General features: G+C 36.2%; 1 protein-coding gene across 2 annotated transcripts in view; it reads left to right on the top strand.

The window, feature by feature from the left end:
* Positions 1-13,704, top strand: part of ADK (adenosine kinase) — a 298,584-nt gene that overhangs the window by 75,907 nt on the left and 208,973 nt on the right. For both annotated transcript variants that reach the window (XM_069796300.1, XM_069796301.1), the window contains exon 4: positions 5,510-5,588. In XM_069796300.1, the coding sequence (XP_069652401.1) occupies positions 5,510-5,588 (79 nt within the window). The remainder of the gene's footprint in view (positions 1-5,509; positions 5,589-13,704) is intronic.

Here is a 13,704-nt window from a genome sequence, read left to right as displayed (position 1 = left end):
CACTCTTTAGAGTTAAGATTATGAATTACTTTTCTTTTTACCCACATCACTTGTCCTGAAGTATTCTGCCTTTTACTTCTGTTTAAAAATAATACATTGTGATTTAATTATAATGTTTGGTTCTCAAGACTAGACCTTTTCCTAAAATCTGAATTAGATTTTACTTAGGATCAAATTATGAGGGCTTCAGCTTGCCTGCTAACACTGACCAGGGAAGGCTGTCTTTCTACAACGTGTGCCCCCATCTGCCTGGTGGTGTGGCTGCCTGCATTGTTCTGGCATTGGCCCAGGCTGTGATGAAACTGAGAATGTGACAGATGACAGGCTTGTCCAGATGTATGCATAACTACTTCTGCCATGCCCCGCAAAACAACTAGGATGCGGGTTTGGCATTATTTAGTTGTGTTGATTTATTCCTTGAGGGTTTTCTTAAAAAATGGAAATAATACTTGGTACTTTTTTGTAGTTTTACTGAGATTTTAGTATTATTAAAACAGGTTGTATAATATGTTCACTCTCACAATTTTTTCTTTAATTTATGGAGTGATTTCATAGACATTCTGACACAGGTTACTTAATTTGAAGATTTAAGTAGATTTTAAAAAATGTAATTAAAAGGATCAAACATCTAACTGTCAGTGTATTAGTCTGGTTCTTCTCAGAGCTGAACATCTAAGCTATTGCCATGTCTTAATATGACTACTTCTTGCAACTAAAAATAAATATCTGGGAAAGGTGTCAGAATCACCATTAATTATGATTTTTAATTAGAATCTAATTAAAATTCATCCAGTAGCTTGAAAACATACCAAATCCTAGTCTGCCTTCCTCTCTAGAGGTATCAACAAAGGCTGCCTGCACAGCCCCAATTTACCTCCAAAGAAAAAGAAGTTACAGATTTATGTGTAACTTGCAACCTTTTATTGATTATTTAAGACGTTTCCATCTAGGTGTATTTGAAGGTTTTTATAACACCAAACAAAAATGTACAATCCACTGGAAATATATTATTGTTAGATAAAATAACCAGATTTTTGTCTTAGGTTAAGGCTGTCATTATCTGGCGTACAAAAGCAAAAAGGGCAAAAATTATTTTTTTCTTCTCTCTAGCAGTTTCTGGTAGCTGATTTTTTTTTTTTTTTTAGCATGTAGCTCCATGCTGATATATGCTTTTGAGTACATCTTAGGTAATAAGCAGATATATCAAAAGATGTCCAGGGCAATACACCCTGCTGAAAAACAAGGATTACTTTTCTCTACTTCTTGCTGGTAAGTATGTTCTGACATATCATCAGAAGTGTTTTTTCCTGGTGCTGTCTCTGTATAAAGACAGTTAAATGTTGGTATTCTATGGCCGTTTTACTCTTCAAAAAGAGTTTCTTGTAGTTTAATATAAATTGTGTCCAAAAACTTAACAGCATTACTTGAATTGCTTTAATTTTCCTTACTGTAGCTCCATTGCCTTATGTTGTCTGCCTTCAGTTGTAGGTAATGTTTTATGTGCTTATTTTTATTGTCAGTTTGGGTTTGAAACCATGGTGAGACAAACGTGACTGTATTTGTTGCTGTGTAACATAGAACAAGAAGATAGTTCCAGCTCCAAAAAGCTTCAGATTTTGTGTATAAAATGAGTTATGAGAGATGGGTATTGATCCAGGAGAGGATTGCCAGTCATTAGGCTGGAGAATAGCCTCGGGAAATCACACAGCCTTACTGATGACTTTGTTTAGACATGGTGAAAGACAGTTTGAAAGAAGATTTAAGGTAGATTTGCTAATATTCACAGAAAATTCTAGTAACTAGATGTTGGATGATATCATGGGTTAGTGAGAGAAAAGGTATTTTTGTTGACCACTTTGTGCCTGGAGGCTGTTGTAAATCTGAATATACTGAATGAAGGATATAGTATGTATGTTCAGTGCCATAACACTTTGCAGGGCCTTGACAATGTAGAGAAGTGGGTTCTGCTTGAAATGACTGAGAAGGGGCTAGAAGAGGGGCATGGAGAGAGGCTAGCTACTCAGAGGGATAGCTGAACCAGATGATCTTTGCAGCTGTATGCATGGATTGGATATTAAGATGAGTGCATTTATCAGTATAGTACTGGAAATTGTGCTTTTTAAGAGGTGCTATGAAGGAATAGTGTAAGGTTTAAACATAGTTTGGTAAAAGGACACAGAGAAGATGGATAGTGATGATCAGATTATGAATGGTTTGAGTGACAAACAGGGTAGTGAAATTGTCAGCAGTGATACTGGGAGGAAATTCTTACAGCTGCTTCCAGTTTGAGGTAATGGTATGGCATGGCATGGCATATATAAGAGGAATCTGTGCCTTTTAAAAATAAGCCTCTGCCTCCTGTAATGTAAGGGGGTGTATTTTGTTTTTTTTTTTTAAAAAAGTGTAAAAAAATTTTATTCTCATTCTTGTTTGTATTCTTTTATAAAATAGCTTATTCCATTACCTTCTTACACTTTTTTTTTACTACCCATTAATTCTGTCAAAAGTGAAGCTACTGAAAAGGCTCACCTTTCTGTATCAAGTTCAATTAGGAGTCAATCCCTTTTTAAAAAAGGGGAGGGGAAAAAAAGGAACTGACAGAAGTGCTTTTGCCTTTAGTATAATTGAGCAAAACATTAACATATCTTTGGTCAGTGCTAGAGCTGATCAGCAGTATCACAGCTGAAAACATATGCTGCTACAAATGCAAACTTATTTTTGTTAAAATATGCTGTAATGTGGTGAACAAATCTGTGGTACCAAAAATAGGGGCCCCTCTATATGGTGCTGATTGTGGGATTTATTATTCTGTTATTTAAGGTAATGGTATGTTGCTAGGTCAGGAGAAAGGTCACAGTTCTCAGATACAGCACAGCCTTAAGAAATACTCAGAGAGACCAACAAGTGCAGAATGTGGAACAAAAATATTATTCAGTCTTGCTCATAAGGTTCTAATTTTCTTGAATTATCCTAAGTGTGATAACAGCTTAGTCCTGAAGCACACACAGAAGCTCTGTTTAGCATTCCTGGGGCTCAGAGCAGTTTCTATGGTTGAACTTCCTTCCTTAAAATGGAGAGTTTTATAAAAGCAAACACCATGTTTTTGAGGCATGCTGGAATGAGAGTCTTCTCTTTGCAGGTCAGACATAGAGCAGACAGTGACAAAGTCAGTGTTCCCATGCTGCCTGTGCCATCTGCTGACATTTTGAAAAATGTCCACCTAACTGTTCATCTTAAGATAAAAAGCTATTGGCATTCTTAATTTTGACATCATTCTTGATAAAACTTGGTTATCAGGCTCTTGTGGATTAAAACAACACAATTTATATTGTCCTTTTGATGTGTCATGGAAAACGACCAGCAAAAATTACTTTTCTTGCATGTGTACAAACTCTCATTATGTTTTATACAACAGACCTTCAGAGGTGTTGAGTTTACTATCTTAATTCAAAGAACAGGAGTTAAGTCTTTTAATGTTCAATCTGAAGTAGTGAAAGACAGTCACCGTTTGTCTTATTCTATTAAGTAATTGTAAAATAATTTGTTCAGATTATTTCTTAGATTACATAGCTGTCACCTTGAAATCTTCATAATATAGTATTTTAAAGCTGTTTCTAATTTTTTTCCCCAAATTCAGATACCACCTATTTTATTCATTCAAACTACAAGATAAGTATTTAAATACATACTCATCTAGATTTAGAGCTGCTAAAATACCAGTTGACATGGCTGTAGATATACAAGAATACAAAAATAACTATATGATTTGGGCAGTACACACTGAAATTGATTGAAAAGGTAAAATGTCAATTAAAGAAAAAATATTGCCAAAATACTTAATTAGTTCATGATGGTTTGTATGTCTGCTTGAGAATCTGTTGTTAGAAGACCTGTTGTTTTGTGGGGTTTTTTTTCCCCCCACTTTGAGCTACTTGCTATCATTTGAGGTTTCAATTGCTTGACATAAAATTGGTGGATAATTAGTAGTGTAGGTAACTGTGAAAAGCATATGTAGTAATTTAGTTCTTGGTTCATTCTAATTGTCTGCCCATCGGTAGTTTGCTAGGGTGAGTAGCTCATTATTCAAACATTTTAAATGCAAAGTACTGTAGAAATAAAAATGCTCTTATTAGTAACATGGTATTGAAAATCAGGACCTTTTAAACAAACAAGTCATTATTTGACAAATCTATCCCCAAATCCATTGTTTCATATACTGTAAGGAGATTGGTGTTGTGAGGGGGAGAGGAAGGGTAAGATTGGCAGACAGTGTTCATTTTTCACTGTGTCTGAAATAAAGATGTGTCACTGTTTTAAAAGATGCTAAAGGTGAATACAGTAAAACATGTTGAAATACATCTAACTGGGCAAGCTTCATTTGTTAAAGGTAAACATCTAAAGTTTAATAGACCTTAAGGGCAAATCTGTGCTATTAATTAGGGTTGACCTTAAGGTCATTTTGAACCTCAAATGTGCAAACAAATTTTACAATAAACATTTTAACTTGCCTGCAGGAGTACTTCCTTCTGAGTCTTAATATCTTCTGAGGTTGTTAATCCTGCTGTTCAGTCCGTTCATTTTGAAGTGTGCTTAGAACTTAAAGGCATGATGCAGTATTTGTGCATAGCCTCCCTGCAGTCCCCACAACTCCCTCTTTCTAGTTCCCTTTTCTGTGACACTTTATTTCCCTTTTCTATAGCCTGTGACTAGAGAGAAGGCTGGTTCTTAAGCTGTGGTGTACTATAATCAGAGATGCAAAATATATCCTAGACAAGGAAGAGTGTCTTATAGAACTCTATCTGGGTCTTAACCCTAAGGTTTGATCTGAAATGTGAGGGTAGATATTTCTGTTAAAAGTTTAAATATTTGTTTTAACATTCAAACCTAGTAATATACTACTGAATGTTACCAGAGAATGCTATATTTTCATAGTCGTATGACTTGAAGGATTTGAAAGCTCATCTGGAGACACTTGGCTTTTCTGTTACCAGATTTTCTCACATACTAGTAGATATGTTCATAAAAGTTCTTCACCTGTCAAAATTTACTATTTCATATGAAAACTTAAACCATAGCACCGTTGTTTGGGTCAAGTTAATTTTGAAATAGACACCAGATCTCGATCTTCTCACTTAATTTTACATTCTGTGTCTAGCTTTAATGAGGTGGAATTAAGTATCTGAATGTCTTCAGTTATGTTTCTTCAAGCATATATTTCATCAATCTAACAGTTCACTGCAATCGAGCTTATGCTTCAGATAATGTTTTACTTCAGTTTAGTTCACTCACAACTTTAAGGTGAAGGTTTCAAGTTGATGTCACTCTTTGCTTTGTAATTTAGAAAAAATTTAAATACAAGTCCCCAGCTTGCATCATGTGTAACAGCTAATGTATCTGAATTTCTTGTTTTCAAATAACACATCATCTATTTCTAGTCTTCATGTCTTCTTCTGAAAAGAAAAAAAAAAAAATTAGAGTTTAACTTTTCTCCACCTTTTTTTTTTAACAGATTTGAAGAACTTGTGAAAAAGTTCAAAGTAGAATATCATGCTGGTGGTTCTACTCAAAATTCCGTTAAAGTGGCCCAGGTTTGTTCTTTCTTAAAAAAGAATTATTGATAATTTGAAGCGTTGGGTTTGAATCAACTTGGTGCTCTGTATTGTGTGTGGTCGTCATGAGTACTGTTGAGTGGGTGCTTGCGATTTTGTTGCTCAGACTATGCTTGTATTTTTTGACATGATTTATTTTGTAGTTGTGCTCTTTTATTCTTTTCACTCACTTTCTGTTAATGTTATAGTTACAACTACAATGTACCTAGGAGTGGAAGGGAGGGGTATTAAGGAAGGTTGAGGCAGGCATTTGTCAAAGGTGTACAGTGAAAGGGTAAGAGGCAAGGACAAGGTCCCTAGCTGTAGTTAGGAATCTTCCAGTGAGTAGAAAAAAGTCACAATGGGAGTAGTTACACAGAGAAGTTGTTGAATCTATGTGCTTGGAGATTTTCATAACTTATCAGGATGAGTCCTTGGACAACCAGATCTAAATTTGAGGTTGGCCCTGCTCTGAGGGGTGGGTTGGACTAGAGACCTGCAGAGGTCCCTTCTAGCCTGCATCATTTTGTAATTCTAAACATGTTTATCCTGTAAGAACTTGAAAGTTTGTCCAGAAAAGATTGAAATGTAAAACTTTTTTTTTTATACAAAGTTAATGTTTCTGTCTATGGGTATGATGAATAACAGTAATGATGAATTGGGTTTCAGGTATGTTAGCTTTTCTGTAACTAAAGTATGCCTTTTGTCACAATACTCTTAAGCATATACCTGTATGTATACTTTTAGATTGTGATAGATGTACAAATCATATAAATAAAAATATACAAACTGTGTGTATAATCTTTTTCTTAATGATCCTGGCTTATTAACTTCCAGATTTCCTATATAATTAAAACTTACTGCCAGATAGCATTAAATGCACATTTGGAAGAAATTAAGTTAAAATTTAACAAAGGTTGACCCCGCAAATGAAAAGAAAAAATTCGTTATAGTAATGATCGCTGCTCCTTTCTAGTAAAGTTGCTTCTTTACTAAGGTTTTCATTTTCTGAAACCCCAAATGTCTTGAAAATATTTGTGATAAAAATATTTCACAACAGGGAAAAACCCAAGTTGCATGTGTTTTATTGTATATAGCATTGTAATTCTGAAATAGTTATGTTTTTAAAATACAGACAACTTTCAGAGCTTTTTTTGGTTTTGTGGTTTGGGGGGGGGCATTTACTAAGTGGTCAAGCCAATTTTTTGCTTCTTATACTTTAAAAAAAAACTCTTCATCAGGACAGCTCAAGTTATTGGATTCATTCTGTGTCAGTATGACTGTTGCTTGACCAATGGGGATGGTGTAGAGGTGGTGTGTCTTCTATGACAGCTGATTAGAGGTCAACTTTTTGGAGGGACTTCTGCAACTGTTTATTAGTTCTGAGGCATGAAACTCTGTTTCCATTCCTGCATCTAGATTGAGGAGGTTTAGAAGCAAGTGCATGTGGTAGACCCAGAGTTTCTAAACTTTGAAGTGTTCAAAGAGCCCAGGATTTTATTTCTGTCTCTCCCTGAAGTGACCTCTTTGGCATCAGCTAATTTATTAGTAAACTATGTCTCATACTTAACTATCTTTTTATCTGTCCAGGTGTTGCTCAATAATTATTCTATGAAGTACACAGAACCTATACAGAGTTAATGAAATAGGTGAAATTTAAATCAATGAAATGTAGGAGTTTCTGTGTCAATGCTCCTTTCTTATCCTGATCAAGTTTTTGTCAGTGAACTTTTCCTTTACCTTGGCTCTGAGTTGGGTGCTTCATTCAGTTCCAGTTGCCATCTGGAATTGTATTTCCTTCCAGAAGGGTTGTCATATCCTAGTTTTTGTTTCAAATAAGATTGAAACTTCAGACAGTTGTGCACGAATAACATAACATCACTAAGAGGCTTTAAAAAGAGGGATGGGAGGGTGAGCGAGAGAAAAAGAGAATTCGGGAAATCTTGAAAGAAGCTGTTACTCTGTAAGTTTTAGCAGAAGAAAAAAATGTGAGGATAGAAAAAAAGTAGTTTAAACATAAACCAAAAATTAAACTAGAAATTCTGGAAGAATTTTTGCAGCAATATTTATTGGCATATTGGAGAGAATGAGTGTGTAAGTAATGTTAGATCTGAATAACCTTAAATATATTTTTATTTGTTGAAAGTAATAGGAGAAAGCAGGAAGCCTGACTGGTGGTTGAGAAATAAAGGACCAATAAATAAATTCAGAGTTCTGAGGTAGCCACACTCTAAGTGAATGTGGATTCTCTGTGAGAAGATATGTGGGGAAGAAATCCTAAGAATAAAGCTCTTATTAATTTCTTAACTTCTGTTGCTTTATGGGAAAAGCTTGAAAAAGTATGCTAAAAACTGAGAAAATTGCAGAGCCATTTATAAAATGATTGGAATAAAAAAAAGGAAAAATTTAAGAAGCGACTCAAATAGGGTCTCATTGAATTGTTTGTTTCAAATAGTCTGCTGCTTTAAGGGTCAGAAAAGCAACGGTATATTGTAGCAAAAATACCCAAAGGCAAAATGAATGGGGAAACTTACAGTATATAATGTGTTTAAAAAGGAAAAACGAAACTGTCATATGCTTGCTTATATGGTGTATGATGGTCCTCGCTTCTGTTATACATGTTCATACATTTTTTGATTTTTTTTTTTTGTATCTGTAAAGATAGTCAGAGCTACTCAAGAAAGACTCTCTGTTCCTGAAAAGGATAAGCCAACTTCTTCTTAAAAAAAAAAAAAAAAAAAAAAAAAAAAAAAAGGCAGGGGGGTGGGAGAAAAAGTCTTAGAAATACTGTATTTATCATGTATGAGAAACTTGAGATGGAAATCGCAGAAAGAGGCAATAGGAAGAAGCTCTGAATTATGAAGAAAACTGGGAAGAAAATGAGGCTTAAATCATGGGGTTTGCGACTAAAATTTAAGGCAGCAGCAACTATAATGGAAATGAAGATTTTAGAAGTTTACAAAGAATTAACCAAAATTGCAGTCAAGCTGTGAAGACTAGAATTAGATTATTTTTTTTCCTAGCATGTTAACAGAAAGGAAAGATTTGAAGTGCAGCCTTGAAGAAAGAATTTGGCAGGTAAGGTACTAAAGGGTATCTTGGTATTTTTTTAATATTGACTTGCAGCAGAGCAGAAGTAGAGTGTGTGGCACACTGCAGGAGTGAGGGCTGGTTGGAGAGCATTGTGAGAATCAAAAAGCTGAAGGTTGACTGCCCAAAGTGGGCATTAGGTGGACAGGGTATCTCAGCAGGGTCAGAAAAAGAAAAAGGTCTGGATGTATCAGGGACAACAGAAAGGATTTATTTTGTAGAAATGCTTCTAATGTATGATGGAGAAGACATTAAAAAATGAAATGCGGAAGCAGAGTCAAAACGTACATTAGAGTGAAAGCTCTTTAAAAGGAAAGAAAGGAGCAAATGAAAAATTATTCTGTTGCAAAAGAAATACAGAAGACTGTTGGATTAAAAATTGAGAGGATGGAAGATAAATGGTAAAGGGGCAGAAACCTAGAAATATCACAGTCTTACTTTTCAGAAGTGTATTATGTAAGTGTTTTCATCAGTACAATAATATTTTTTAAAAATATCTGAAAATTGTGAAAGGGAGTACCAAGAGCAATATAAAAGTAATGAAGAGCAGTATGAAAGCCAGTGAGATAGGATGTTTATGTTCAGGTTCTCTGGGATATTAAAGTTGTTTGAACATATACTGATCTTGGAAAGAGCAAGGAAGCCAAAATTATTTTGGCTTGACCTAACTCATGTTATGAATAAGGAGAGAGGCGTGGGAAAAAAAAAAGTGATTGATGTATTCCAGAAATGACAGGAACAGGTATAAAAATGGAAAAGATAAAGTAAATGAGATTACAGTTTAGTCATTCCTTAATGAGTTTAAATTCACAGCAAATTATGTCTTGGAAATATTAATTCATATCAGGAGAGGAATAGTGACAGGAGGAAGTGAAGAAGGTAGAGGCAGAAAAGTGTGCGAGGGAAAAGACAAAACTGTTTGAGAGGATATGAAATAAGTAATCTGGAAAGAGAAAAACGGCATAAAAATCCCAATGTTGCTCTGATTCTGTGTCCCTCACTGTCCCATCCTTATTTCCTCCTTACCAATCTGCTTTTCCTTGTCCACTCTGATCTTTCTTGGTTGTAAATTTGTTCACCTGGAAAAGAAAAGATGGCTAACCAGAACAGATTGAGTACTTCTAAGGCCTTAAGAAGTCTTATTGAAATAAATATCTTTTCGTTTAAGACTTTAGTACTGAGTGGAAATATAGAGACAGACTGTAAAGAATGGGGAGAGGGGAAGAGGAATACTGATAAAGGGCTTTCCTGAGTGCAGTACAATACAGAAAGCAGTTGGAATCCAGATTATGAGTAAAAATGCAGGTAATGTACTTCTAGAGGTGCTGTGTTACTATTAGACACAGTTGTTGGGAATTTTTTTTTTTTTTTCTTAACCCACCAGTAGGGAGCGTTAATAACTTTGCTGGATCAAGCTTTAATTAATCACGTGTCATTCACTGAAAATTGCTTGATAGTATTTGGAAAATGAGGACTAGAGATGATGAACTGAATTGCAGTCATTTGGTTTCTAGAATAGAAACTAAAGTTTAACTTTTCTGTCTGCTTTAGTGATCTTGGCATTAGAATTATCCCTTTATACTAACTTTTAGTTTCACTTTGTGTTTAAAGTTAAAGTTATGATGCATGCTTAAGAACAAGGAGGAGAGTGGGGGTATCAAATTGAAACTGCAGTGTGCTGCTCTGACCTTTACTTGTCTCATTAAATTTTGGCTTTTATATCTAATATGATATGTGACATCTTGCTTTAATCTGAGCTCTTGCAATCCCTCCAAATGATTGGATCCATTATATTAAATCTATAAAATATGCATACATGTAACTGCATGCAGTTCATAAATAATGTATTGTTTTAGAGTTCTGCCAACAAACTCAATTCTGATTTGTGAAGACAGTATTTTACTACTTCTCAGCTTCCTTCTGTAATTTTAATTAAGACTGTGCCTGTCTAACAACAGACGTTGATCTGGAAGGGAAAAAAAATCTGAATCTTTTAATAGGGCTTGTGACTTTAAAGTATCTGAAATGGATAGCTTACATGTGCAGACAGGGCAAGTATTGCTGACCAGGCCACATTTGCATGATTTTTATCAGTGTTTATTTTGACTTTGGAGTGCTGAGGTTAAAACTCCAAGAAGTACTCTTTGACGTTTTATCTTTCTAACTCAAGTGCTGGATTTCAGGTCTAACTTGATAGAATTTTATAAGTGGGATTTTAAACAACACAACCTTGGCATCAAACAGCACATATTCATTCTTGTTTTTCTGGAAGTTCATATAAAGAATGCCATATTCTTTATCCTCAGAATGAGTGCTCTAGGTTTATGCTCAATTTCTTCATGGCTTATTTTCATTCTAACAATTCTGCTATTGCTGTGGATTTAACTTAGCAGTTAGAGAATGCTATATTCTACCATTTATTCATCCTCAGAAGAATTGTGAAATTCTCATTACGCAAGTTTTATTACGAGTGATGCCATGTGACCTTGCAAGAACATAGCTTGACACATTTCAAGTTGAATTTGTAGGACTGGCACATAAGGGGAAAACATAAGTTACAATTCTCAGGAAGCTTTCATATAGATACGCTTGAGACTTCACAATAATGTTTTTAAAATACGTACCTCAGAAAATCATAATGACTCCCTGTTTTTTTCTGCACAACCTCTTGCTATCTAATCATAAGCTTTTGGGTTTTTGTGGTTGTGCAATATCTTTGCAAAAAGCCTACATACTGTTGTTAATTACTTTAAAGAAGCTTGGTTTAAAACTAGTGTATGTGTTTATTTACTTTTAATAATGTGTTGATTGGAACGACTTTTAAATGAGGGATAACTAAGAGAGAATAATCTGATGCTAAATTATGTTGAGCATTTGAGTCCCACCGTCTTCTGTACATCAGGGAAGTATGACACTTTCCCAGTATCAGCCTGTATTTCAAGAGCTTGTAACTTCATCCCAATTTTTATTCTTCAGTGATGATTAACTTGATCTGTTAATTTAAAGTGATTGTGCTTTTTAGCATCCTAATAAACTGATGAGTTTGAGAATTTAATTTTGAAAAATGAACAGATTGATGCTTGTTTATAAAAAACTGTATGTGCTGAAGGCTTAGATGTGTTTTAATTTTTTACTATTTGTTATGTGAGTAATTAGCCAATCCTTCGGTTTATATTAAACATATGTGTCTGCTGGGTCATGTCATGCTTAATCAAAAAATAGTTGGTAAAATTAAAAATTCATATATGAAAAATACTTGCAGGCAGAACTGCATTTTTTAAAGAATATAAGCTGTAGTCTTGTAAACATATAACTAGTTTCATTGCAACTGGTTCCATGCTTATAAAACTAAGTTTGTTTGTATTTGCAGAGTAGTACCCTTGGCTAAACATTACTTATTGTATGAAATCTACAAAGTCCATCACATACTAGCTCTTCAGTGTTCAGTCATTTAGTGATTTCCTCTTCACTGCCCTGTCATTCTATATAAATGGGCCTATAACTAATAAATTTAATCTTTTTCTCACTTGTAAAAGATTTCTGGATTACTTCTATACAATTCATTAGACTGAGGCATTGCAGGAAGAAAGGTTTGGCTTGGGAGCAGGCCTCAAAATGTATTGAATATGCATAATTAGAAGAGAAGTAATGGAAAAGTTATCAGGGAGGTCACCCCAAGCATACTCTAAATTTTTTGATGTTGATGCAGCTTTGCAGTATGTATCATCATTTTATGGAATCCATCATGCCATCAACTACAAGTATTCTCTGTTCTGCTTATTGTGTGCTTAAATTCACTTATGCCACAAATACCTTTTTCCAAAAACTCTTTCTGGAATAGCACTCCCAGAAAGTGCAAGCAAGTCTGTTAAACGACTTTTTCCTCCTACTTGGTGAAGCAGAGAACATTTAGGTCTGTATCTTTCTGTTGACCAGATGGAAATAGGTCATTTTTTTCTGTGTTGCGTCTGTGTGACAAGGTTATGGTAGCAGAGGGGCTACAGGGGTGGCTTCCCTGAGAAGCTGCTGGAAGCTTCACCTATGTCTGACAGAGCCAATGCCAGCCAGCTCCAAGGTGGACCTGCTGCTGGCCAAGGCCGAGCCCATCAGTGACAGTGGTAGCACCTCTGGGATAACAGATTTAAGAAGGGAAAAAAGCTGCTAGGGTACAGATACTGCAGCTGGAAAGAGGAGTGAGAATATGTGAGGGAAACAACCCTGCAGACACCAAAGTCAGTGAAGAAGGAGGAGGAGGAGCTCCAGGCACCGGAGCAGAGATTCTCCTGCAGCCCGTGGGGAAGACCATGGTGAGGCAGGCTGTCCCCCTGCAGCCCAGGTTGGTCCACGGTGGAGCAGATATCCACCTGCAGCCCGTGGAGGACCCCACGCCGGAGCAGGTGGGTGCCCGAAGGAGGCTGTGACTCCGTGGGAAGCCCGTGCTGGAGCGGGCTCCTGGCAGGACCTGTGGACCCGTGGAGAGAGGAGCCCATGCTGGAGCAGGTTTTCTGGCAGGACTTGTGACCCCAGAGGGGACCCACGCTGCAGCAGTCTGTGCCTGAAGGACTGCACCCTGTGGGAGGGACCCATGCTGGAGCAGTTCGTGAAGAACTGCAGCCCATGGGAAGGACTTATGTTGGAGAAGTTCATGGAGGACTTCCCTCCTATGGGAGGGACCCCATGCTTGGAGCAGGGGAAGAGTGTGATGAGTCCTGCCCCTAAGGAGGAAGGAGCAGCAGAAACAACGTGTGATGAACTGACTGCAACCTCCATTTTCCCATTCCCCTGTGCCACTGGTGGGGAGGAGGTGGAGAACTCAGGAGTAAAGTTAAACCCAGGAAAAAAGGAGAGGTGGGCCAGAAGGTGGTGTTAAAATTTGGTTTTATTTCTCATTATCCTACTCTGATTTGACTGGTAATAAATTAATTAATTTCCCCAAGTCAAGTCTGTTTTCCTTGTGACAATACTTGGTGAGTGATCTCTCCCTGTCCTTATGTCGACCCATGAGCCTTTTGTTATGTTTTCTCTC

This window comes from Haliaeetus albicilla, chromosome 11 (assembly GCF_947461875.1).
Source record: "Haliaeetus albicilla chromosome 11, bHalAlb1.1, whole genome shotgun sequence".
In the NCBI taxonomy this organism is placed as follows: domain Eukaryota; kingdom Metazoa; phylum Chordata; class Aves; order Accipitriformes; family Accipitridae; genus Haliaeetus; species Haliaeetus albicilla.
The sequence above is the reverse complement of the archived record's forward strand: the minus strand, read 5'-3'. Positions and strand labels throughout refer to the sequence as shown.